At 51.5% G+C, this 24753-nt stretch overlaps 4 protein-coding genes across 13 annotated transcripts; 2 read left to right on the top strand and 2 right to left on the bottom strand.

Moving 5' to 3' along the window:
* The first annotated feature begins 246 nt into the window (after positions 1–246).
* On the top strand, positions 247–9047 carry RHCE (Rh blood group CcEe antigens). Of its 2 annotated transcripts, XM_088067514.1 has the most exons (11): positions 247–911; positions 2639–2677; positions 3094–3280; positions 3468–3618; positions 3752–3893; positions 5342–5499; positions 5944–6081; positions 6305–6450; positions 6759–6838; positions 7852–7925; positions 8213–9047. In XM_088067514.1, exons 1-11 carry the CDS (start codon positions 659–661, stop codon positions 8237–8239), a joined length of 1395 nt encoding a protein of 464 aa, XP_087923640.1. In that variant the 5' UTR covers positions 247–658; the 3' UTR covers positions 8240–9047. The 2 variants fall into 2 exon arrangements, with proteins under 2 accessions (XP_087923640.1, XP_005529763.2); XM_005529706.3 differs by lacking the exon at positions 247–911 and having other exon boundaries at positions 2050–2677.
* A 347-nt stretch (positions 9048–9394) lies between these two features.
* TMEM50A (transmembrane protein 50A) lies at positions 9395–12333 on the bottom strand. Of its 4 annotated transcripts, none has more exons than XM_005529707.3 (7): positions 12268–12333; positions 11705–11816; positions 10996–11108; positions 10832–10899; positions 10659–10751; positions 10069–10129; positions 9395–9840 (listed from the first exon to the last, which is right to left on the bottom strand). In XM_005529707.3, exons 2-7 carry the CDS (start codon positions 11795–11797, stop codon positions 9795–9797), a joined length of 474 nt encoding a protein of 157 aa, XP_005529764.1. In that variant the 5' UTR covers positions 11798–11816; positions 12268–12333; the 3' UTR covers positions 9395–9794. The 4 variants fall into 4 exon arrangements, with proteins under 4 accessions (XP_005529764.1, XP_087923643.1, XP_087923642.1 ...); XM_088067517.1 differs by having other exon boundaries at positions 12205–12292; XM_088067516.1 differs by having other exon boundaries at positions 12250–12280.
* A 79-nt stretch (positions 12334–12412) lies between these two features.
* RSRP1 (arginine and serine rich protein 1) lies at positions 12413–17551 on the top strand. 5 transcript variants are annotated; one of them, XR_015774607.1, is made up of 6 exons: positions 12413–12632; positions 12756–12811; positions 13846–14436; positions 14740–14894; positions 15655–16078; positions 17028–17092. XR_015774607.1 is itself a non-coding variant. In XM_088067538.1 (6 exons), exons 1-6 carry the CDS (start codon positions 12562–12564, stop codon positions 16195–16197), a joined length of 993 nt encoding a protein of 330 aa, XP_087923664.1. In that variant the 5' UTR covers positions 12419–12561; the 3' UTR covers positions 16198–16212. The 5 variants fall into 5 exon arrangements, 4 of the variants coding, with proteins under 4 accessions (XP_014114001.1, XP_087923664.1, XP_087923662.1 ...); XM_088067538.1 differs by lacking the exon at positions 17028–17092 and adding an exon at positions 16192–16212 and having other exon boundaries at positions 12419–12632; positions 15995–16108; XM_088067536.1 differs by having other exon boundaries at positions 12421–12632; positions 15995–16108; positions 17028–17551.
* A 643-nt stretch (positions 17552–18194) lies between these two features.
* Positions 18195–21172, bottom strand: SYF2 (SYF2 pre-mRNA splicing factor). 2 transcript variants are annotated; one of them, XM_088067547.1, is made up of 8 exons: positions 21089–21172; positions 20893–21009; positions 20677–20802; positions 20358–20475; positions 20174–20264; positions 19391–19489; positions 19142–19311; positions 18195–19085 (listed from the first exon to the last, which is right to left on the bottom strand). In XM_088067547.1, the coding sequence occupies exons 1-7, from the start codon at positions 21143–21145 to the stop codon at positions 19146–19148; spliced, it is 774 nt and encodes a 257-aa protein (XP_087923673.1). In that variant the 5' UTR covers positions 21146–21172; the 3' UTR covers positions 18195–19085; positions 19142–19145. The 2 variants fall into 2 exon arrangements, with proteins under 2 accessions (XP_087923673.1, XP_005529767.1); XM_005529710.3 differs by having other exon boundaries at positions 18195–19311.
* Between the last annotated feature and the right edge of the window lie 3581 nt (positions 21173–24753).

Below are 24753 nucleotides of genomic sequence, written 5' to 3'. Positions count from 1 at the left end.
CCAGCCAATAAATAGCGCGCGCAGCTGAGTGACACGCGAGCGAACCAATCGCAGTGCAGGACGCGCAGCCCAAAGACGGCCGGTGCTGGGGATAGACCAATCAGAGGCCAGGAGGAGCTGAGCTCGGCCAATAGGAGGGCAGTCCCTATGGGCGGCCTGTGGGGAGGGGGCGGGCGTTGAGCGAGGGGCGGGGCCGGGCGGGTTCCGCCGCTGCCGCCAGCGGGGGCTGCCGAGTCACGGCCGGGCGGCGGCAGCGCTGTGGGGCCGCGCTCCGGGCTCTGCTCGCTAGGGCAGCCCGGCTGCGCCCCCAGCCCTGGGCCCGCGGTTGGGGTCTCCGTGGAGCCCCCTCCCCGAGTCCCTGAGTCCTCTGCGGCCTGTGGGAGCCGTGAGGGGAACTATGGCGGCGCCGCTCCTGAGGGAGCCGGAGCGCGGTGTGGGCCCCGCCCGGGCCTGGCTGGGTGCGGGGTGGCGGTGCCCGCGGCCTGGGCTGCTCCGGGGCTGGGCTGGGCCTGCCAGGGGATGATGGATCACCCAGAGCAAGGCTGAGTGTGAGGAGTGCGGGTCCCAAAACGGCGTTAAAACTGTCCCAGGAGGGTGTTGGACTGAGTCATGAGGGTGTTTTCCTGGCAGTAGAGTTATAATTTAGAATCGAGGCATCATGGATTTGTTTGGGCTAGAAGAGACCTTGAAGATCATCTTGTTCCATCCCCTGTCATGGGCAAGGACACCTTCCACTGTCCCAAACTGCTCCAAGCTTCATCCAACCTGGCCTTGGACACTTCCAGGGATCCAGGGACAGCCACAGCCTCCCCACCCTCGTGGGGAAGAACTTTTTCCTAATATAAAAGTTAATTTGTGCTTCACCCTGGCAGAGATCACCGACCTTTGGTCTGTGTTTGGATGTATAAGCTGTGAGTCTGAGCATCACCTTTCCAATGTGTCATCCTGAGGGAAAATGGGTGAATTCCTCACATTTGGGATGCTTTCCCTGGGTGTTAACACTGAGGGGATTTACTAGCAGGTAGCAAAGAGGCTACATTGTGTTAGCTAAATTAATTCCTAAATTGCTGCTTGAACTGTTGTTCTGTCCAGAGAAAGTTCACCAGGTGTTCTGGTTCTGTCTGAGTTACCCATGGGCTCAGAGAATTCCCAGAAAAAGAACCTGAATGTGGATCTTACTGCATCAGGATTTTCCTGAAGCCAGGGCAGTGCTTTGCATGCCTAGGAAAGTTTTTTGGTTTTTTTCTATGTCATTTAGAAGTTTCTGAAATGTGTGTAGGGATATTTAACTTTGTTAGGCCTAAACGAAAACTGGGAGAGGGCTTTGGGATTGAAGTGATTTGCTATTAAAGCAGTTTGATGTTGGATGGGAGGAAGGTTCAAGCTGTCACCACAAATCCAAACCTTGCAGAGATGCTTTGAACACTATTATTGTGCCCTACAGCCTGGGTTGGCAGGAGGGATGTCCTAAAATTTAAGTGAGCTGTGAGTTTTCCGTGTATATTTTTGCCTGATAAATGTCCCTGTCACCAGCAGGTGGCTTTATCCCTATTTCTGAGCACGTTTCTCCCCATTTCTATGCTGTGCCAGCTCAGCTCTGGGTTTGTGACAGCCTCAGAGCAGAGTCTGAGGTGTAATTACAGTGCTTTAATCTGAATTTCCTGCACAGAGGGCTCACTTCACAGGCACAGGGAATGCTGAGGGGGGACAAATGTTCCTCCAGTGCCTAAAGGGGGCTCATAAAGGGAGGAGAGGGATTTTTATATGGCAGGACAAGGGGGAATGGCTTTGAACTGTCAGAGGGCAGGGTTGGGATGGATATTAAGAGGAAATTCTTTATTCAGAGGAGGTGAGGCCCTGGCACAGAGAAGCTGTGGCTACCCCTGGATCCCTGGCAGTGCCCAAGGCCAGGCTGGACAGGGCTTGGGGCAGCCTGGGGCAGGGGAAGGTGTCCCTGCCATGGAAGGGTGAGACTGGATGGGATTTAAGGTCCCTTCCCACCCAAACCACCCCATGATTTGTACTATGGATCCATAAAGCGTCCCTGGAGCTGTTCTGTGAACAGCAGACTGATCCTCCAGTAGGAGGAGGAGGTGCTGCATCTCCAGAGGTCCCTGATTCCCTGGATCCACCCATCCAGGGTTTGCTGTGGGATGTGTCTGCAGGGCTGTGGAATCCCACTGGGGGTCTCAGCAGGACCCTCCCCACCTTCCTGTGACAGCACCAAAGCCCACAAATGATGATTCTGCTCAGGGAGTGTGTGTTCTTCTTGCCCTCTGGGGAGCTGCCAGGCCCCGGGAGGTGTCCTGGGGGTGGTGGCAGCCGCCTGTGCCTGTGTCCAGGGGCTCTCTGTGAGCTGGGCTGAGCTCCTGCCACAGCACAGATAAGGAGCTGCTCACGCCTCTTGGCGCTTTTATCTCTCGCCGAATTCTCCCAGCTGGCCCCCCACACCTCCTTTGCCATTGGTGTGAGGACAGCAGGGCATTTTTACAGGGAGAAGGAATAATTCACGTGTTGGTGCTTCATGTAGCCGAGCGCACGATGCCTTCCCGTTACCTCAACTTCCGCTGCAGCGTGCCCTGGCTGATCCTGTCTCTGCAAACTCTCTTCCTCATCCGCTCTTTCTTTGTCTTCCCAGGTGTCGGTGACATCTACTCCCCGTCCAATTTCTACCCAGGTAAGCCTGGAATATGCTGGGAAAGGAGGGATGATGCTCCTGCTGTGTGCCCTGCAGAACGGTTTTATTGCTCTTTGAACTTGCCAGGAGTGGTGGGGGTTCCTTTATATCCCAGGTGTGCTAAATTGTATTTTTGGTCAGTTTTCTGTTGGGTTTTTTGACCTCTCAGTCCCCATCCTGTGTCATCCATTCAGGTCACTGTGTAAAAATCAGCATTAAGGGTATTTTTTTCTCTGATTATAGATTGGAAAGAAAGCTCTGGAATTCTTTGCAAGCTCTAAACAGTAGTGGCTTAGTTAAAAAACTTAGTTTTTTATCTGTAGGCTTCTTAGTTAATTGTAATTTCTTAATTGATGTTTTCTAAAGCAGAAATCTGCATTAATTTCACTGCTGTCCTGTTATTTTCTGTCCTGCAGAATTTCAAGATGTCAACCACATGGTCATTTTTGGATTTGGCTTCTTCCTGATAGTTCTGAGAAGATATGGCTTTAGCAGCACTGGATTCAACCTCTTGCTGATTGTTCTTGGTGTCCAGTGCTCTGTGCTGGTAGATGATTTATTAGTTTTCCTTAGCCTACAGCAAAGTGAAGTTGGCATGAGAAGGTAACGAGTTTGTGTTAGAGCTTTTCCAGAATTGCTGATTGCTCCTTGTGCTTCTAGGGATGAGCAGAGTCACTTTTACAGGCATTTTAGAGGGTTCTTGGTTTTTAAGTACATTGTTCTGTTCCTTTTTATCGGCCCTGGTGTCACCCTGAGACTGAGTTGTTTTTCTCTCCTTTCTTTCTTGCAGTCTGGCAAAGGCTGTGGTGAGCATGACTGCTGTGGCCATCTCCTCTGGGGCTGTGCTGGGGAAGGCCAGTCCTGTGCAGTTAATTGTGATGACCCTGGTGGAATTAATCATTTTCTATGTGAGCAGATGCATCAACAGGACACTCCTGCAGGTACCCTGGTGGGATTCTCAGATGTGTGAGGGGAAATGTCACTGGGGCTTTGGAACGGCTCTGTCAGGAGCTGCAGCAAAGGCTTTGTGTGGCCTGAATCAGCCCACAGATGGTGAATATTCTGTTGCTGCAGGTCCCAGAGCACCTCACCCTGATGCATGTGCACCTCTTTGGAGCCTACTTTGGTCTGGCAGTCACCTCCCGCTTCCCTGCGCCTGCCCCAGGGCTGGACAAGCACAGGAGCACCCCAAAGTCAGACCTGTTCTCCATGCTGGGTGAGTCCTGGGCTGCAATGCCTCAGCTGGACAAGGGATTGCAGGGATTGCTGGATGAGGGTTGGGGGTTGAAATGCACAGAAACTGCTGCTGTGCTCTGGTTTGTGACATTCCTACCTGGCCCCAGCTGGGGCTCAGATTGCTTTTGTCACCTCAGCATAAAAGCTACTCCAGGTTAGCAGTTCTTTCTCCAGCTTCAGCACTCCCTTTCCTGGCCAGGTTGTCCCCTCTGGTTTGTCCAGGCCTGCTGGTGAGGGGCTGTGGGCCAGAGCTGAGCTCATAACTTGTATTTCAGCAGAGCTCAGGCTGCTTCTCCAGGTGGTGCACAGAGATAGAAAGGGGCAGTCCCTGCTGGTAACATAAATAAAAAGATAAAGCCTGGGGAAGGGTGGGGAGTGGCCCACCAGAGAGGATCTGGTGTCTGGGACTTTCATTCCTTTTCTTATTATCACAACTTTTATAGTTCTGGTTGTGCCACTAGCTGAACCCAGAGCTTCCTGCAGGAGTCCACAGAGTCTCATCCTCAGTCAGTCTTTGCCCAGGTTAGGGAATACCAAATTGAAGTGCTGCTCTTTTGTGTCCCTGGAGTTCTTGTTTGCTGTTCATTTCCAGAGCTCAGCAGATTCTCATTAGAATACTTCAGCAGATTTTATATCTATATTCATGACTGACTGCCTAATCAATGGGAACAGGGTGAATCATCTCACAAGTCCTCAGTGTAGGTTTAGAGTAGCTGAAATGGCCTCTCCCATCTGAGGCAGGGTTATCTCTGCCTTGGTGCACTGACACCGTGGATATTAGCAATGGGAGCTGGATTTCACAGAGCCCAGACGAGCTGGTGCACAATCAGAGCCTGCCAGGGCTGCTGGAAACTGCATTTGTGCCTCACAGTGACAACGCCTGTGTCACTTGTTGGGGGTCTTGGACAAGAACACACCAAATGTCAGGTGGATTGCACAAGGATCTGGTGCCTCTGTGGGGTGGGGAACACAACATCAGTGATGGCAGTGGGCTGGAAACTTTGTCCCAGCTGGGCAGGGTCTGTGTCTGTGCTCAGGGCTGTGCCATCAGCCTGAGGCGCTCTGAGGCCACCACATCCCTCTGCTGGCTGCAATTCCATCTGTGCACGTGCATCCCCTGGCATGCAGGGAGTCATGCATCCTGCCAGGCAGGACTGGGCTCCAGGGAGCCTGGGCTTCCCCAGTGCTGACCATTAAGGGCACAGAAGCAGGAGAACCTGTTTTCATTCCTGTTGGAGAAGCCTGGGTGGCCATGGAGGTTTGACAGCAGCAGTTCCTCGCTGGGACTGCCCTTAGAGGAGGCTCTGCTTTGGGAAAGGTTTGGGAATTACAGTGAATGCACAGTGTGGGCTGTGTCCAGAGACAGGCAGTGATGGGTTCCCTGTGCCTCAGAGCAGCTCCTGAGGGTCTCTTGTCCTTGTCCCCAAGGCACTGTGTTTGTCTGGGTGTTCTGGCCAAGCTTCAATTCTATCCTGGCTGACTCCAAGAAGCAAGCAGTGCTCAACACTTACTTGGCCCTCGCAGTGAGTGCTGTGGCTGCCTTCATGTTGTCTGCTCTGACCTCCAAGGATGGCAAGTTCAGAATGGTAAGGGTGAGGGAGCATCCCTGCACGGGGTTTTTTCTGTTCAAAGGGATTTTCTGGTACCCTCAGGAGCACACTGGCAATACAACAGCTGTTAACTGAAACCAAGTCCAGGGTCTGACAGTCACAGACTCACAGACAGGTTTGGATGGCAAGGAGCATCAGAGATCACCTCATTCCACTCCTGCCGTGGCAGGGACACCTTCCACTGTCCCAGGCTGCTCCCAGCCCTGTCCAACCTGGCCTTGGACACTCTCAGGGTTCCAGGGGCAGCCCCAGCTGCTCTGGGCACCCTGTGCCAGGGCCTCCCCACCCTCCCAGGGAACAATTCATTCTTAATATTTAATCTGCACCTTCCCTCTTTCAGTTTAAGGCCATTGCCCCTTGTTCTATCACTACAAACCCTTGTAAAAAGTCCCTTAACTCCCCGTTCTTGTTCTTGTACAGACTCACATCCACAGTGCAGTCCTGGCTGGAGGGGTCACCATCAGTTACACAGCATCCAGAATCCTGCACCCTTGGATTGCCATGATTCTGGGGCTGCTTGGCAGTGTCATCACCATCCTGGGATCTCACTGTTTACAGGTAATGCTCAAACCTCAAAATGGTTCTTGGATAAGCTAAGATTCTTTTTCAATGCAAGATAACCCCAAGGGAAAAACCTCTTTTCCAAGGGAAACCTGAGGTGTTCTGAGCAGAGTGCAGGATTTGCTCCTGAGAGCAAATTCATCCTCTAGCTCTGCAACAGCTGATCTGCAATTCCCAACTTGTGTTTCTGGGTGCCAATTAAACCTTTTCTTCTTCCCAGAGGTGCTTTAATCGTGCTTTGAAGATTCAGGATACTTGTGGAGTTCATTTCACTTTTGGTTTGCCTGCTGTGCTTGGAGCTGTGGCTGCTGTTGTTCTCGTTGTCATAGAAAATGGGATTCATAAACAATGGAGTAATTTATCCAGGTAGATAAATTCTTGCATTAAATAACGAAGATAAATAATTAGGGAGAGAGAAATCAGGGTGCAGCATGAAGGCCTGACACTTCTCGTTATGCTCTTAACAAAACAAATTTAATGAAGTTTTAATACCAAAAAGATGGATAAAATAAATCCTCTGAAGTCTGCATTAGTTTTCTGGTATGTTCCAAAAACATCTCACTGCAACTGCAGGTTTGAGAATTACAGTTTCTGTGGGAGATTTTGATAGATGCAGATTCATTCACAGTGTTAAATGCTAAGTAAAAGGTGAAACACTTTTTTTTGCTTTTCAGTCTGGGCTATTTGATCTTTGTTGACATTGGTGCCTTCTGCCAGACCATCAGCACTGCCTTGATAACAGGTTTGATTACAGGTCAGTACTGAAACATCCCAGGAATTCCTTTATTTCCTTGGAGCAGGTTTCTGTGGGTGAATCACTCGTGCAGTAAATGCAAATATTAATGCCAGGGACTCATCCCAGCCAGGCTTTTGAAGGAGAAGAGCTATTTTGCACAGAAATAACCCAGCAGCACCATTCTTTCAGTGCTGAAGTTTTATTTTAACCAAGGTTTAACAGCTGCCTTCAACCTGCAGACAGGAGAGGTGTGAAGATGAAAATAACTTCCACTTTTGGGTGTTGCCTTAGTGACAGAAGACGCCCCAATCTGGGGTTTGTCACTTTTCAGTCCTTTTGGAGCAAATGTGCAAAGTTTCAATGACATCAGGGCGTGGCTCAGCCCAGCTGCAGCCCTTTGATCAAGAGATTTTGGGATTTCGGGGACTTTTTGCTGCTTTGGGAGCAGCAGCACTCACGTGGCTGCCACGGGATGCTCTGCTCTGTGGCAGCTGCTGCTTTTCCCCAGCCCCTAATTCTGTCTGGAGTAACAGAGAAATCACCAATGAAAATTGCTGGGAAACACACCCTACAATGATTTTTTTTTGAGTGTTTTAATTTATTTAAACCTTTGCATTACTTGAAGTGTAACGAAGAAGGGAAATTTTAGAAAACATCCATCTGAAAGAACCAGTGTTTAACCAATTGTTTAAAAATCCAGATTCCCATCAGAAATGCCAAACTAAGTGCTGAGAAGCCAGATTGTTTTAAATACACAGGCACTTCTCATCATTTTGATGTGTTTTCATAACCTAGCAGCTGTTTAATGGGGTTTTATCAAAAGTAATTCATTTTAGAATCCCAAGCCTTGATCCCTGGCAAGCCTCTTTTTGTATTTAAGGCCAGCTCCAGTCAGGGGGCTCTGCTGGAGGATTTAGGTCCGAGTTTGTGTTTTGATCTGATACATTTGGATAAATGTTACCAAGAAACTCCTGTAACACCTCCCCTTGACCCGGTGTTTATGTTTATTTTGTATCTCTTTTTACCCACAGGTGTAATCTTAAACGTCAAACTGCTCAAAGCTGGGCATGTCTCAAAGTACTTTGATGACCAATTTTACTGGGAGGTGAGTTTCAAAATGATTTCAGATTCCCTGTGGGGGAGTTCATTTAGCACCTTGATGAAGAACTCCAGGTATTTGAATTTAAAAAATGAGGGGAAAAAAGGGTTATTCCTTTAGGCAGCACATTTTGCTGCACAAACAGTCCTTGGGCACCTTTAGGTGCTGATGTGAGGCTGTATCTGATAAACAAATGGGTGAAAATAAGCGTTTAGTCAGTTTTTCCATTTGTTTTGGGTTTTTTTTCTGTGATGATTTGATATGTTCTGATACAAGAATGTTTGTGTTGACAGTTTCCTCACTTGTCTGTTGGATTTTGAGTGGAGGATCCCAGCTGACTAACAGGACCAAGATAAGATTCTCCTCTTTATCACCAGGAAAACTCAACAGCTACGATGGGTTCAAAGAGCACTGAAATACCAATTCTGAGGCCCACAAAAGCCACTCCAAATGGACACTCAAAAATCAAACTGTTCCAGTTATTCTTGAAAGACAAAATGTAAATTCACAGATGCAAACTTCAGATGCATTCAGCTTTTCTACTTTGTTGGCCTTAAATATTTTTTTGTAAGATATGTACAAAAAAAGTTGGCTGCATTCTTGGCTTATCAATCCAAATGCTTGGAAACACTGAACTGTGTTTAACTCCTGAGTTTAAAAGGCAAAATGATGGATTTCAAAGTGTAATTTCTCAAGGAGCACTTCGTCTCCAGTAAAATACTCAGGTTTTTAAGCTGAATTCATTGTTCTGAAGGCCTTGACAAGCCAGGATTTGATGAGTGTGCTGGAGCAGGCCCAGAGCTCTGCATCCTGCCAGACTGGAACTCCTGGAAAAATCTGGGATTACTTGGCTGGGGCTGGATGTTGGGAGGTTGTGATGGCAAAAAGTTCAGCTGTGGATGGTGCTGCTGAAAGGTTTGCTGCCAGATGTAAAACACAAACAGAGCTCAGGCAGGGTCTGGGAGGGGAGAGCCTGGCCCAGCACCCAATTTTGGAGGTGCAGAGGATTTTCTGCCAGTGAACCCCGCTCTTGAAGTGGAGTGTGATCCTCAGTGTCTCTTACTCTCAAAAATAGTTGACACAGAAAATCTCCCAGCAGTGCTTACCTAATAAAGGAGTGAAAACGTGGCTGTTTTCTGTTCCTTCAGCAGCCCTGTGAGGAATGAAGGAGGGAGCTCGTGACAAGGCTGAGTCCTTTGATGAGGCTCACTGGCCTCATTCACTCCCTGGGATGAGCAGATCAGCTCCCAAGGAATGCAGGATTGCAGGGGAAGAGCCAGTTTTCCTCCTTCCCAGCTCCCACAGAACCAGCAGGAGTTCAGCCCAAACCTTCTACACACAACTGTGAGTTGCTACTTCCCAGAAACTTCCTCTTTATCACCACAGGATAAATGAAATATTCAGGGGGGGAAAAAGAAAAAAAGCCCAAACCACCACAGTTCTGAATTACACAAGAAAAGCCACACACCAGCAAGTTTTGAAATTGAAGAAATGGTTATATTGCCCAGATATAGGAAATATTTAATAAATACCTGTTAAAAGGTTGTTTTAATGCAGTTTTTAGTAAGTCCTGGGTTGTAAATAACATCATAGAAACAGCTGGTTAAATACATCCATATTCCACTCTCCTTTTATTTGTAGCAAACAGCATTTTAGAAAAGTGACTCCACTGTTGTTTGTAGCAATTTTCCATTTCTCAAAAACACCACAACATTGAAGTGGACGTACAAGAGTAAAAAAAATAAACAGAATAGAGCTGTATTTAGTGCTTTCAGCTTTCCTTGATTTCTCTTTAGACACAATGGAAGGTTTACAAAATGGTTTTACAAAACTTTTTGGGGTGCAGTTAAAGCCCAGGGCACTCCAGGCTGGGGTTCACTGCCACAAATCCTCTGTGCGACCGAACTTGAACACCAGGCCCCTGTAAAAACACAGCAAAAGGGACACCAGAAATCAAATTCCTCTGGTTTTAAACACAGGATTTCAAGGGGAATTTGTTAATCCAGCTCCTGTGCAGGCAGATCCCACTTTATTCACACAGGTCTGGTTACAAAACAGGACTTCAGGACCAAACAGATCGCAGCAAGTTGCAGTTTTTTATCATTAAAAACCAATTAAATGGGAAATAAATAAAAGAGGACAGTCTTACCCAAAAAAGATGAATGCATTCTGGAAAAACACAGCTATTCCTGGGTACACCACTGGCTTTTCTAAGAGGGAAAAAAAATCCCCATCAACTTTTTTGGAAGCAATTTTGAAGCATATCCCATTTCTGACACATCATTTCCCTTGTGCTAATTTAGCAGAGAGGCTTTGGGAGCAATCTGCAGGAACTCAGTAATTTGTAGTCTGGGAATAAATGTTCACTCAGGGAATTATTCCCTTAAAACTGCAGCAGTTTAATTATATCCATGGAGTTCCCAGTTGGGCAAGAGCTGGGTTTGTAGAGGAAGTTTGTACTTAGATCAAATCCACCCCAAAATTAGTATAATTTTATAGTACATATTTTTTTAGTACATATAGTACTATATGTATTATATATATTACAGTAGTATATATATTACATAACACATAGTAGTATATATATTAGTAATTATATATTAGTAATTATATAGGATATTGGTGTGTAGGGCAAAATATTCAAGCTGGGCCTGCCTAGAAACCCTCTAAATACCAGTTCTAATATTCAGGAGTCATTTAAAACACCTTAAAACTCCCAAAAACAAGGTCAGGTCTTACCTTTAACCACGTAGCCCCCAAAAAGGATCCACATGGAAGCAATGAGGGATCCAAAAGCCATCATGAAGCCGATGAAGAGCCAGATCCGAGCCCCTAGAATGGGATTTGGGGATATCCTGCAGCCGTGGGACCCCCAGGAACCCCCCCTGGCACAGCTGGGGACCCCCTGGTACCTGTCTGGCCCAGGCAGCCCTCGCTGTAGCTGTCCCCCCGCACCTGCCCGTTGGACACGGCGTTGATCCTGGGGAAAAACGGGACAAAAACGGGACAAAAAGGGGCGTGAAAAGCTTCTCCTTTTCACTGTGAAGCGCACAAAGGGGCTGGGCTGTGTCCTCACATCAGGAATGCGATGGTGGCTATCACCCCGCAGGCGTGGTAGGAATGGTTGAAGTCTTCCACTTGTGGGTATTTCACAGCGGCATCGATGATGATCCACCAGCCTGTGAAAAACTGGGGGGGAAAAGAAGAGTTTGGAATTAGACACAGCCTTTCCTCAGCCTGTGAGATTGCTCCAGAGAAAACATCATTGCTGTTCAATTGTCTCAGAGCCACTGGTAACACCATTAGTTCTGATTTGGGATCAAGCTGACTGCAAAGCTCACTCCAGCAGTTACTTCCTGGGTAAAACTGTGAAATTGAAACAAAAAACGGATGGGAGAAAGCGGGCCAGATTTTGTCAGTAACTCTGCTGCTCCACACAGGGACAATTTATCCCTGTTCTTTCTTTCCCTGGAGTTGCTCAGGTTGGAGCAGCCCTCTAAAATCAATTCCAGCCCACCGTGGTCAGCACTAAAGCGTGTCCCCAAATGCCACATCCGTGTATTTCCTAAACATTCCCAGGGGCAGTGACTCCAGCCTGACCATCCTTTCAGCGGGGAAATTTCCCCTTTTCTTCCACCTAAGCCTCCACTGGCACAACTTGAAGCCGTTTCCTCTCATCCTCCCACTCGTAACGCGGGAGACCCCCCCCCAAACTGCTCCTAATTTTTATCTTACGGCAGAAAAACCAAAAGAATCCCAAAATCCCGAGCAGGGCGGGGCCGTACCAGCACCCCCGCGGCCACCGAGGCGATGGTGTTGCGCTTCTCGCCCCAGTCCACGCACTCCGAGCACCGCAGGCTCTCCAGGAACCCGGACATGGTTCAGCGCTGCCAACAACTGCGGGAGGAAAAGCGAGCTCGGTCCGCACGGGAAAGGGGCGGGAGCGGAGCGCGGGGACCGCCCGGGGCCGGGACCGCCCGCCGGAACCCGCCGCTGGTCCCGGGCACCGCCGCCTCCCCCGGGCCGCGGCCCCGACCCGCGCATCCCCCGCGCATCCTCCGCCTCCAGGAGCCCGCACCCCGCGCATCCCCCGGCACCCCGAGCCCGCACCCCGCGCATCCCCCGGCACCCCGAGCCCGCACCCAGAGCCTCCACCCCGATCACCCCCCGCGCATCCCCCGCGCGTGCCCGCACCGTGCGCGCCCCTTGGCCCCGCGCATCCCCCGCGCGTGCCCGCACCGTGCGCGCCCCTTGGCCCCGCGCATCCCCCCGCGCGTGCCCGCACCGTGCGCGCCCCTTGGCCCCGCGCATCCCCCGCGCGTGCCCGCACCGCGCATCCCCCGCGCACCGTCACGGGACGCGGCGCCGGCGGCCGCGCGCAGGCGCAGCGCGCGCGCGCAGGGGCGGAGGGAGGAGGGGTTGGGGGGGGGGGGGGCGAGTCCCGAGCGCCGGGGGCGGGGCCGGCGCGTGCGCCGCGAGCGCGCGGGTTGCGTAACGGGAGGGACGTTCTGGAAGGTTCTCGGCCGGCCCTCAGTCGCTGGCGGGCGGCGGCAGCGGGTGGAGGCGGCTGCGAGCTGCGCTTCTATCGCGCTTCTGTCGCGCTTCTGTCGCCGATCGCGGCTGGCGCAGCGGGCCCGGCGCTATGGGGGTGACTCAGGAAGCGGGGCTCTCCCCTCAGGACCCGTGCGGGGGCAGCCCGGCGGGCTGGAGCCGGTGAGGCGGCGGGTCGGGGGGGGGTATGATGCGGGTGAGGCCGATCGCGGTGGCCGCTGCGGTGTGAGGGCCGTGGATCCCTCCCGGGTGGATTTTTACGGGTTTTTATTGGTTTTATTCCAGGAGCGCCCAGGTGCCTCAGGGAAACCAGCGCGGGGCGTGCCCGGCGGCGCCCAGCGGTGAGTGAGGGACTCTGAGGGCTCGGGGGGTCCGGTACCGACCATGGGCCCCGATGGACCGGGCCGGACACGGGCCGGGAGGGGGTTGGCGATGGCAAGCGGCACTTGGGGATTTATCTTAATTACCGTCCCACCCGTGTGACCTTGGCCCTAGCGTAGAGGTGAAGCAGTGAAACTTTACCTGGAGTAGTAGCGAGAGAAGTGCGTCTGACAACTCTCACACAACTTAAATTACACATTTCAGTGCGGGGGTTGGATTTGTTGCCTAACGTCGCTTTGCGCTGAGCGCTAAATAGAAATTCGGTGTCAAAGCAAGCTTCCCTAAAGTGTAAACTGGTTACGCAACTCAGGGCTTAAGTCTTGTGATAAGATCCTTACCCCGAGTAACCTCTGTAGCCATAAAATGGCTGCCACTCCAGGGACAGCCATTTTAATTATTAATATAGAGCCATAAAGCATCGCTGAATCATCACCTGGGCTCTGCTGTTATGTAGAATGTTTTGAACAGCAGCTTGTTGCATTCACTGCTGGGATGTGTGGATGCTGTTATGGCACGATACAGGCAAGATCTCATCTGATTTGTACTTAAAAGATACTTTAGTTTCTCCTTGTTGGAGTAAAAACCTCAGTGGAATTGTAGCAGAAAACTCCTCAGTTTGTACAGAGCTGGAAGGCAAACGGTTATTTTGTTTTGTAGATACAATGGGCTGTGTTTAGGGTAGATGGAAGATAAAATACCTTGAAAATTTATTTTCAAGAATGTCTTTTTTACCTTTTTGGAGGGAAAAAAGGTGTTGCAAAAGGAATTACTTAAAACCCACATGGACTTCCCTCAAATTCCACACAGAACATGGTTTAAACTGAAGCCTTTCTTTGATACAGCCTTGTGTTTGAGTTCTGTGGCTGCAGGAGAGGGAATTGCAGAGTTCAGTTGTTACTGGGAGGTGGTTGGGGGTTGTTGGGGAATTTCTTTATCCCCGGCCTTGCTGCTGAGGAGACGCAGAAACGCTGAGCTTCCTCTCTGCACCCCACAGGAACAGAGACCGGGCACTGCAGAGCAGCAGCCAAGCCCGAGGCAGGCGCTGAGGGCGCGCAGAAAGCCGGCAAGGCGGACGACATGACGGATTTCATGGACGAGCTGAGCCTCAGCTCGCCCCAGCAGAGGGAATCACCGCGGAGCTCCAGGCGGAGCTGCGCCCGCTCCTCCAGCCGCTCCTCCAGCCGTTCCTCGTGCAGCTCCCGCTCCAGCTCCAGCAGCTCCTCCAGCCGCTCCTCGCGCAGCTGGAGCCGCTCCCGGTCCCGCTCTCGCTCCCGTGCGCGGCGCTCGCGGCGTTCCCGGCGCTACTCCCGCTCCTGCTCGCGCAGCCGCTCGCGCTCCCGCGGCTGCCGGCGCTACCGCAGCCGCTACCCGGCCCGGCACTACCGGCACCGCTACCCCCGGCCGCGCTCCCGCTCCCGCGGCAGGGCCTACTACCGGCGCTCCTACTCCCGGAGCCGCTCGCGCTCCCGCGGCCGCAGGTACTACGGCTTCGGCAGAACCGTCTACCCCGAGGCCTACAGGAGCTGGAGGAGCCGCTCCCGGACACGCTCTCGGAGCAGGTCACCTCTGCACCTCAGTGAAAAAGGTACTTGAGGGGGTTTTTTGGGGTTTCTTTATGTGAGAGCCCACAAACAGGTGTTGTTTGGATGAGGCAGATGCTCCTTTGCTTGATTGGTTTGTAAAGCCCAAGTGAGGGAAAACCTCAGTGTGGTTGGAGAGATGTATTTAATAAAAATTGTTCTTCGGAACGTTATGTTCTGAAGGCTGTGATGAGATCAGTCCCAGTTGATGCTTGAATGAAACCTGAACAATTTAGGCTTGAGTAGATGCACGTGGATTTTAACGTGACACAAAGCACTTCTTTTTTTTTCATTCCTTTCTCTTCTAGACAAGAGGGAACTCCTGGAAATTGCAAAAGCCAATGCTGCCAAAGCTCTGGGAACAGACAACATTGTCCTGCCAGCCAGCCTGAAGATCTCTGCTCCTGCCAAAGAGGTCAAAACTGAGAAGCAGGAGCGTGCGGAAGCCACGGAGTCAGCTGAGGTAAGTATGGAATGTTCTCCCTGGAAAGGTAAACACCTCTTAGACTTGTCTGCATGGCTCTGTTGTAGTTCAACTGTAGAGGTTGTGCTTATGAGTTCAAGCTCTTGAACAAAAACTTGTCCAGAAACCTCGAGGCTTTGCCTTAAGCTGGAAGCACAGAAGCTCTCTCAGAGGTGTTTGATCCCCTGAGTGTCCAGTAGGGACAGCTGGGGAAGGAGAGGAGACTTGTTCCTTTGACTTGTTCTCCTAGTGGGATATTTCCCATCAATTCCACTAGTTTATGTCTTCCTGACCTAAAACCAGGACTCTCCTTGCCAAACCTAGTCACCTAGTCAATAGTGTGGGGTTATTTTATTTTTTTTAAGGTTAAATCTTTCTGCCTTTTTTAACTGTTAAAAGCTTTTCATGTGCAACAAACTGTTTCCCAGAAATTCCATACCCAAGCACACAATGCATTTTACATACTTTATTTCTGTCTTATAGAAATCATGACTATGGTTCCAGACATGAGGAAGAAAATCTGGTGGTAATTAAGGGACTTGTGGGCTGTAGCTGCTGTGAACTGAAGGGAGGGAGAAACTCGAGCAGCTTAAAGTGAATTTTAGTTTGGTTCTGTCGTGGTGTGTTACCCTGAGTCACAGTAAATACAAACCTGCAGCAACTGCCTGGCTCAGCTGCTGCTGTTGGAAAGGGAATTTGCTGAGGGTTTGACACAAATGGTCCAGGCATCCCTTTCATAAACATATGCAATATATTCCAGATGTTGAGAGAGTACAGAAGAAGAGGCCTGCATCCCTTGCAGATAAGTTTATTGTTGTTCTCCCGAGCTCTGCAGGATGGGTGTGCAGAACTGCTGCCACTGTCACTGCTCTGGTGTGGCAGCTTGTGCTGTGACTCTGAGTCCTCTCTGAGCTGGGGCTGGAGCTGCCTCCACTCCCATGGGAATTGGCACAGCTGCCTTGGGCAGACTCAGTGGGCTCAGCCCTGCTGGGTTGTAGCTTTACAGCTACTTTAGATAAATCCTGAAATGTTGCAGTTGTGCTGTGCAGTGCCTGCCCTGCCCCAGGGATCCCACCTCAGCTGTGTCTGCTCTTCTTTAGCAACCTGGGAGTGCAGCTGAGGACGTGACCAAGGGTGGCGTGGAGAGAACAACCATCCAGAGGAGCATTTCCTTCAGCCCTAAAGTGAGTGATGCCATTTCCTTCAGCCCTAAAGTGAGTGAGAGTGTTTCCTTCAGCCCTAAAGTGAGTGAGAGTGTTTCCTTCAGCCCTAAAGTGAGTGATGCCATTTCCTTCAGCCCTAAAGTGAGTGAGAGCATTTCCTTCAGCCCTAAAGTGAGTGATGCCATTTCCTTCAGCCCTGATGTGAGTGAGAGCATTTCCTTCAGCCCTGATGTGAGTGAGAGCATTTCCTTCAGCCCTGATGTGAGTGAGAGCATTTCCTTCAGCCCTGATGTGAGTGAGAGCATTTCCTTCAGCCCTGATGTGAGTGAGAGCATTTCCTTCAGCCCTAAAGTGAGTGAGAGCATTTCCTTCAGCCCTAAAGTGAGTGAGAGCGTTTCCTTCAGCCCTAAAGTGAGTGAGAGCATTTCCTTCAGCCCTGATGTGAGTGATGCCATTTCCTTCAGCCCTAAAGTGAGTGAGAGCGTTTCCTTCAGCCCTAAAGTGAGTGAGAGCATTTCCTTCAGCCCTGATGTGAGTGAGAGCGTTTCCTTCAGCCCTGATGTGAGTGAGAGCATTTCCTTCAGCCCTGATGTGAGTGAGAGCGTTTCCTTCAGCCCTAAAGTGAGTGGTGGCATCCCAGTGCCTCAACCCTCCTGCCTCAGACTTTCCCCAAATAAAGATCTCAGTAACAAAAGAAATTTCATGTTTGATAATGAATTCTCTGGAGGAGTTCTTCGAGTGCCCTAAATACACCTCAGCAGTGTGTTTGAAATAAGTATTTACCCTCAACTTGGAACAGTTTAAAACTTGAACTAGTTTAAAACACATTACACATTTTAGTAATGCAAGCTTAGCACTCAGGGATTGACACCCAGAGAACACATTTCTATGATTTATATGATGAGCACAGATAAACCCCTTGGCTTTAGCACCTTTTCTTAGATGAAATCTCTTTTTTTTTCCTCCACAGAACACAATGGCCAAGCCTGCCCTGCAGAAGCCAGTGAGCCATGCTGTGGTTAAGGAGCCAGTGGTTTCTCCAGCCAGGGAGGATGACAGGAAGGGAAGCCCCTATGGGCAGTGGGTTCCTGTCAAGAAGGAGGAGAAGAAAACATTCCTGAACTTCTCACCCAAAAGCTCCCTGTTCCGAGCACGCTGATGGGAGTCCCTGTCAGACTGCAGCACTTCACACCCCTCAGTAGAGAGACGGAGATTTCTCATGGGCTTGAAGTTTTGTTAATACTGAGTATTTATTTTGAGGTCTTAATTTTTGGAATCTTAGGTTTCTCTTTCAGATAGAGAGCACACAGATCCAGAAGCCACAGATGGGAATCTTGTGTATATTTGTAAATATTTTGTATTGCTTTATTGGACTAGAACTTGCAGGTGGGTAACTTTTTCTAAACCATAGTTGAGTAGCTGTTCTTTGAACACCTGGATTTACATTGTGTAACTGTTTACTTGAAGTGAATAAAGTTTTAGTTTTGCACTGGCTGCGTGTGGCAGGCGTCAGGCCTGTGTTTGTGTGGTTATTTCTGGCTGTACCCAGCTCCTCTCACCCGCTGCAGCACCGGGACCGAGAGAGGCTCCTGCCTCATTCCTCCCGTGGATTTCCCTCTGGAAGTGGGGATTGTGTAGGATTGCAGCTGCCTGCCACACAGATCGTGGCTGTTCCCAATCCCATTGTCCCTTCTGACGCTGAACTCGAGGTATTACAGCATTTTATTTATTTGGTTTGCTTTAAAAATTTCTCCCTGAGGAAGGAAAAGGTGCAGGGAGGGCAGGAGCGTTCCAGAGCTCTGCTCCAGCAGAAAGGAGTTCAGGAAGACAAGGAGCTGGGAATATCCAGTAAAACCTGGGTTTTGTGTAAAGAATTAGTAAAACAAATGGAATTTTCTGCTCCTGTCCGGGAGTTCTTTAAGGAACCCTGGAATGGGTGGGAGGAGCCCGTGTTTATCCTGTCCCCTGGCTGGGGCTGGACAGCCCAGGGGGGAAATTCCACCCTTGGAATCGCTGCCAGGGGGGAAATTCCACTCTTGGAATTGCTGAGGGCCAGCTGGCGAGCTGCCCTTCCACGGGAACGCTGCTCTTCACCCTGCTGCCAAGCAAACCCCAGGAACAGACACCAACTCCCAAATTACACCAAAGAGTTTATTTAGAGCACGAGCGGCAGAACCTGGCTACAACTGAACGAAAATTCACAGCTGGACTACACAAATTCCCTCCAGCACACCCGGAGAGCAACAGCTGCACTCGGATACAACTTCAAACGGGCTGAAAACAGCAACAGGGGAGAGCTGGGCTGGGCTGGGTGGGCTCACACGGCCGTGCCCCTCTCCTGGCTCTGTTTGGGCTGGGTGAGCTCACACGGCCGTGCCCCTCTCCTGGTTCTGTTTGGGTCAGGTGAGCTCACACGGCCGTGCCCCTCTCCTGGTTCTGTTTGGGTCAGGTGGGCTCACACAGCCGTGCCCCTCTCCAGGTTCTGTTTGGGCTGGGTCAGGTGGGCTCACACGGCCGTGCCCCTCTCCAGGTTCTGTTTGGGTCAGGTGGGCTCACACGGCCGTGCCCCTCTCCTGGTTCTGTTTGGGCTGGGTCAGGTGGGCTCACACAGCTGTGCCCCTCTCCTGGTTCTGTTTGGGTCAGGTGAGCTCACACAGCCGTGCCCCTCTCCTGGTTCTGTTTGGGTCAGGTGAGCTCACACGGCCGTGCCCCTCTCCAGGTTCTGTTTGGGTCAGGTGAGCTCACACAGCTGTGCCCCTCTCCAGGTTCTGTTTGGGCTGGGCTGGGTGGGCTCACACAGCTGTGCCCCTCTCCTGGTTCTGTTTGGGCTGGGCTGGGTGGGCTCACACAGCCGTGCCCCTCTCCTGGTTCTGTTTGGGCTGGGTCAGGTGGGCTCACACAGCTGTGCCCCTCTCCTGGTTCTGTTTGGGCTGGGTGAGCTCACACGGCCGTGCCCCTCTCCTGGTTCTGTTTGGGCTGGGTGGGCTCACACAGCCGTGCCCCTCTCCAGGTTCTGTTTGGGCTGGGTCAGGTGGGCTCACACGGCCGTGCCCCTCTCCTGGTTCTGTTTGGGCTGGGCTGGGTGGGCTCACACGGCCGTGCCCCTCTCCAGGTTCTGCTTGATCTCAGCCGTGTATTTCCCGTAGAACCTCTCTGCCTTCTGGTTGAACTTGGCGTTCCTCTCGTTGATGTAGTCGATGTCGGCGTCGTCGTTGTAGGGCCGCCTCCGGCTGTACTTCTCCCTCTTCTCGATCCTGGGAGGCAGCGGGGGCTGAGCCCTGGGGCTGCAGCACCCCCAGCCCTCCCTGCCCGCCCTCTCCCCCCGTTACTCACTGCTTCTCCAGGTCTGCCACCATCCTGTCCACCCCTTCCTTGGAGGGCACGTGGGTGCCGTGCAGGAGGCTGTCCGAGCTGGGGTACAGGGCCTCCCCGCTGCAGGGCACAGCAGTGGGGCAGCACTCACACACCTGACGCTGCTGGCGCTTCCTCACAGCCCCAGAAGGGTCCTTACAGCCCACCCAGTGCCACCCCTGCACCTCCCACCATCCCAGGCTGCCCCAGCCCCATCTTGGACCCACAGCTTCTCTGAGAAACCTGTGCCAGGGCCTCACCCCCTCACAGGGAAGGATTTATTCCCAACATCCAACCTAAATTTCCCCTCTCTCCCTTTGAACCCCTCACCCCCTGTCCTATCCCTCGTGTCCTTGTGGCCCCGGTGTTTTTGCCTCAGTTTCACACTTCACTCAGCCATGGGAATCCCAGACTCAGGTGACAAATGTCAACACTAAACCCAAGCTCTCAATTCTTTTGAGAGGTGAAAGACACAGAACCCCCTGGAAATGCTGAATCCACCTCAATAGAAACTGGGAAAGTCTCAGCCCTTAAAGCTGGGCTGCTCAAAAACCCCAAACCCCGCTCCAGGAAGCGATTTCACACTGACAATATTTCTTCCAACTCAGCAGTGCCAAGTTTGAAGAAATTAACCTCATTAATTACCCCACTGCCCCTCCCTGAAGCTCAGAGAACACCCCAGAGCACGGGAGAACAGGCTGGAAGGGTCCTGCTGATCCCTCAGAGACCCCAAAGAAGGTACCAAGGACTGAAATCAGGACTCACTACTGCTCCTTGAGCTTCTCGTACTGCTCCAGGTCGGGTTTGATCTGCCGGGTCAGCCTCTGGTACTGGCGCAGCTGCGCCGCCGCGTAATCTGCACCGCAATTTGTGCTTTGAGCTCGCTCTTCCACCCCAAACACCACCCCAGGAGCTCGTCAGCAGCGCAGCCCCGCGGCCCAGCCCTCACCTGAGAATCCCAGGTCGGGATTTTTCTTCTTCTTCTTCCTCTCCCACCTCTCGGCGTCCTCGGCGCTGATCTCCAGCAGCTTCACCCGCTCGTAGTCCTCCCCCCTGGCTGCACATTCCTGCCCGGCACAGAGAATCCCCAATTCCAGCAGAAACCCCGGATCCACCCCACATCCACCCCATTTCCAGCCCCCCAGCCCTGCCCAGCCAAGCCCCCGTGCAGGACAGGGAGTGAAGCAATGGGGAGGTCATGAGAACCCGAATTTGGGGTTTGGGGTGACCCCCGTGTAAATCTGGCCGTGTCCCCGGGGGTTCTTTACCTTCTTCTTCTCCTGCACCTGCAGCTCCCACTCCAGACGAGCTTTTTTAGCTTCCCAGTTTGGGGGCAGTTTCAGTCTCTTGTCCTCCTCCACCACCTCCTGGCTGTTCAGCTTGCAGGCCTCGTACTGCAATCGAGCACAGAGAGAACAACTCCAAACCCGCCCCGGGGCACGGAACGATCCCAGAATAATCAGATCTGGAGATTTCCCCCGTACCCGCTTCATGTGGAGCTCCCGGAACCGGCGCAGCCGCTCCTCCCGCCTCTGCTCCGCCGCCGCCGCCGCGGCCGGGCCGGGCTCCGCCTCCTCCTCCTCCTCCTCCTCTTCCTCGCTCTGCAACGACCCGCACTCAGCCAGGAGCCTCGGCAGGGTGTCGGGACCCCCGCCCCGCCCCATCCCGTCCCCGCCTCACCCCAACATCGGCCTCGGGCACCCCCAAACTGCTGAGGGCCGACACCGCCGCCGCCATCGCGCCGCTCCCGCTGCTCCCGGCACTTCCGGCTTCCGGCACTTCCGGCTTCCGGCACTTCCGGCTTCCGGCGCGCCCCGCAGGGCGCCCCCCAGCGGGCGGGAGGTGCCGCCGCCTCCATCTGGAATTTTCCCGAAATCCGTAAAATAAAATCCCCCAGGTGTCCCAAAACCGGGGCAATTCCCACAAAATAATAATAATAATACTAATAAATAAGGTTTTGTTGCAGCTTCTGGGCCAAGAAAGAATTAGTCGGAATTTCCCCGGCGTTGCTGCAGCCGGGGAACGCAGATTTATTACAAATTATCGCCGCGTTGGTTGCAAATGTGGCAAATGTGGAAATAAAATGTGTAAAAGGTTTTGTGTGAGCACGGGGGAGGCAGCAGGGCTGGGCAGTGTCGGGTTCCTGTGGAGAAAAGCTGTGGTGAAGCTGATTTCCAGCAGAGGGAAGCGCAGCCCCAGCCGTGAGGGAAAAGGGTCTGAGGGGGCCAAAATCCCCCCAAAATCCCCCAAAATCCCAAAATCACGAATTCTCCAAAATCCCCCAAAATCACAAAATCACGAATTCTCCAAAATCCCCCAAAATCACAAAATCACAAATTCTCCAAAACCCCCAAAATCCCACAAAATCCCAAAACCCCCAAAGTCCCCAAACCTCCAAATCCCCAAAATCCCCAAATTCAAAAAAATCACCAAAATCCCCAAATCCCCAAATTCCCAAATTCCCAAACCCCAAAATCCCCAAAATCCCCCAAATCCCCCAAATTCCCCAAAACCCCTCAAATCCCCAAACCCCAAAATCCCCAAAATCCCCCAAAATCCCTCAAAATCCCCCCAAATCCCCAAATCCCCAATTCCACATTTTGTGTGCTCAATTCCACATTTGGGGTGCTCAATTCCACATTTGGGGTGTGCAATTCCACATTTGGGGTGCACAATTCCACATTTGGGGTGCGCAATTCCACATTTGGGGTGCTCAATTCCACATTTGGGGTGCACAATTCCACATTTGGGGTGCTCAATTCCACATTTGGGGTGTGCAATTCCACATTTTGTGTGCACAATTCCACATTTGGGGTGCGCAATTCCACATTTGGGGTGCTCAATTCCACATTTGGGGTGCTCAATTCCACATTTGGGGTGTGCAATTCCACATTTGGGGTGCACAATTCCACATTTGGGGTGCTCAATTCAACATTTGGGGTGCACAATTCCACATTTTGTGTGCACAATTCCACATTTGGGGTGCACAATTCCACATTTGGGGTGCACAATTCCACATTTGGGGTGCTCAATTCAACATTTGGGGTGCACAATTCCACATTTTGTGTGCACAATTCCACATTTGGGGTGCTCAATTCCACATTTTGTGTGCACAATTCCACATTTGGGGTGTGCAATTCCACATTTGGGGTGCACAATTCCACATTTGGGGTGTGTAATTCCACATTTGGGGTGCTCAATTCCACATTTTGGGTGTGCAATTCCACATTTGGGGTGTGCAATTCCACATTTGGGGTGCTCAATTCCACATTTGGGGTGCACAATTCCACATTTGGGGTGCACAATTCCACATTTGGGGTGCACAATTCCACATTTGGGGTGTGCAATTCCACATTTGGGGTGCTCAATTCCACATTTGGGGTGCACAATTCCACATTTGGGGTGCACAATTCCACATTTGGGGTGTGCAATTCCACATTTGGGGTGTGCAATTCCACATTTGGGGTGTGCAATTCCACATTTGGGGTGCTCAATTCCACCTTTGGGGTGCACAATTCCACATTTGGGGTGCTCAATTCCACATTTTGTGTGCACAATTCCACATTTGGGGTGCACAATTCCACATATTGTGTGCACAATTCCACATTTGGGGTGCACAATTCCACATTTGGGGTGTGTAATTCCACATTTGGGGTGCACAATTCCACATTTGGGGTGCTCAATTCCACATTTGGGGTGTGCAATTCCACATTTGGGGTGTGCAATTCCACATTTTGTGTGCACAATTCCACCTTTGGGGTGTGTAATTCCACATTTGGGGTGCTCAATTCCACATTTTGTGTGCACAATTCCACATTTGGGGTGCACAATTCCACATTTGGGGTGCGCAATTCCACATTTGGGGTGCGCAATTCCACATTTGGGGTGCGCAATTCCACATTTGGGGTGTGCAATTCCACATTTGGGGTGCTCAATTCAACATTTGGGGTGCTCAATTCCACATTTGGGGTGCTCAATTCCACATTTGGGGTGTGCAATTCCACATTTGGGGTGCTCAATTCCACATTTGGGGTGCTCAATTCCACATTTGGGGTGCGCAATTCCACATTTTGTGTGCACAATTCCACATTTGGGGTGTGCACAATTCCACATTTGGGGTGTGCAATTCCACATTTGGGGTGTGCAATTCCACATTTGGGGTGCGCAATTCCACATTTGGGGTGCTCAATTCCACATTTGGGGTGTGAAATTCCACATTTGGGGTGTGCAATTCCACATTTGGGGTGCTCAATTCCACATTTGGGGTGCTCAATTCCACATTTGGGGTGCACAATTCCACATTTTGTGTGCACAATTCCACATTTGGGGTGCTCAATTCCACATTTTGTGTGCACAATTCCACATTTGGGGTGTGCAATTCCACATTTGGGGTGCACAATTCCACATTTGGGGTGTGTAATTCCACATTTGGGGTGCTCAATTCCACATTTTGGGTGTGCAATTCCACATTTGGGGTGTGCAATTCCACATTTGGGGTGCTCAATTCCACATTTGGGGTGCACAATTCCACATTTGGGGTGCACAATTCCACATTTGGGGTGCTCAATTCCACATTTTGTGTGCACAATTCCACATTTGGGGTGCTCAATTCAACATTTGGGGTGCTCAATTCCACATTTGGGGTGTGTAATTCCACATTTGGGGTGTGCAATTCCACATTTGGGGTGCACAATTCCACATTTTGTGTGCACAATTCCACATTTGGGGTGTGCAATTCCACAATCCAGACCCACATGTCACAGTTTGGACCTGCACCACAACGGGTCACACTTGTGTCCCCTCAGCTCTGTGATGGTCACTCCGTGTCCCCGTGATGGTCACTCCGTGTCCCTGTGATGGTCACTCCGTGTCCCTGTGATGGTCACTCCGTGTCCCCGTGATGGTCACTCCGTGTCCCTGTGATGGTCACTCTGTGTCCCCGTGATGGTCACTCCGTGTCCCTGTGATGGTCACTCTGTGTCCCTGTGATGGTCACTCTGTGTCCCTGTGATGGTCACTCTGTGTCCCCGTGATGGTCACTCCGTGTCCCTGTGATGGTCACTCCGTGTCCCTGTGATGGTCACTCTGTGTCCCCGTGATGGTCACTCTGTGTCCCTGTGATGGTCACTCCGTGTCCCTGTGATGGTCACTCTGTGTCCCTGTGATGGTCACTCCGTGTCCCTGTGATGGTCACTCCGTGTCCCCTCGCGTGTCACGGGATCTGCAGGAGCCGCTGGCACTTCCTGGCCCTGCTCTGGGCTGTTCCCAGCTGCATCCCAAATCCTGCTCATCCCAAATCCTGCTGCATCCCAAATCCTTCTGCATCCCAAATCCTTCTGCATCCC

The sequence above is a fragment of the Pseudopodoces humilis genome, chromosome 27, assembly GCF_049639895.1.
Source record: "Pseudopodoces humilis isolate 2021_Gansu_Grassland_sample_001 chromosome 27, ASM4963989v1, whole genome shotgun sequence".
Taxonomy (NCBI): Eukaryota; Metazoa; Chordata; class Aves; order Passeriformes; family Paridae; genus Pseudopodoces; species Pseudopodoces humilis.
This window is presented reverse-complemented; position numbering and strand designations above follow the sequence as displayed.

Coding starts and splice junctions, on each gene's coding strand:
- RSRP1 (XM_088067536.1), top strand. CDS start 12,562: ATGGGGGTGACTCAGGAAGCGGGGCTCTCCCCTCAGGACCCGTGCGGG. Junction 14,437..14,739: donor TCTGCACCTCAGTGAAAAAG/GTACTTGAGGGG, acceptor TTTCTCTTCTAG/ACAAGAGGGAACTCCTGGAA. Junction 14,895..15,994: donor AAGCCACGGAGTCAGCTGAG/GTAAGTATGGAA, acceptor GCTCTTCTTTAG/CAACCTGGGAGTGCAGCTGA.
- TMEM50A (XM_005529707.3), bottom strand. CDS start 11,797: ATGTCCGGGTTCCTGGAGAGCCTGCGGTGCTCGGAGTGCGTGGACTGG. Junction 10,130..10,658: donor TGGGGGCTACGTGGTTAAAG/GTAAGACCTGAC, acceptor TTTCCCTCTTAG/AAAAGCCAGTGGTGTACCCA. Junction 9,841..10,068: donor AATGCATTCATCTTTTTTGG/GTAAGACTGTCC, acceptor GTGTTTTTACAG/GGGCCTGGTGTTCAAGTTCG.
- RHCE (XM_088067514.1), top strand. CDS start 659: ATGGATTTGTTTGGGCTAGAAGAGACCTTGAAGATCATCTTGTTCCAT. Junction 3,619..3,751: donor TCAACAGGACACTCCTGCAG/GTACCCTGGTGG, acceptor CTGTTGCTGCAG/GTCCCAGAGCACCTCACCCT. Junction 5,500..5,943: donor AGGATGGCAAGTTCAGAATG/GTAAGGGTGAGG, acceptor GTTCTTGTACAG/ACTCACATCCACAGTGCAGT.
- SYF2 (XM_005529710.3), bottom strand. CDS start 21,145: ATGGCGGCGGCGGTGTCGGCCCTCAGCAGTTTGGGGGTGCCCGAGGCC. Junction 20,476..20,676: donor AGGTGCAGGAGAAGAAGAAG/GTAAAGAACCCC, acceptor TGTGCCGGGCAG/GAATGTGCAGCCAGGGGGGA. Junction 20,265..20,357: donor TCCCGACCTGGGATTCTCAG/GTGAGGGCTGGG, acceptor ATTGCGGTGCAG/ATTACGCGGCGGCGCAGCTG.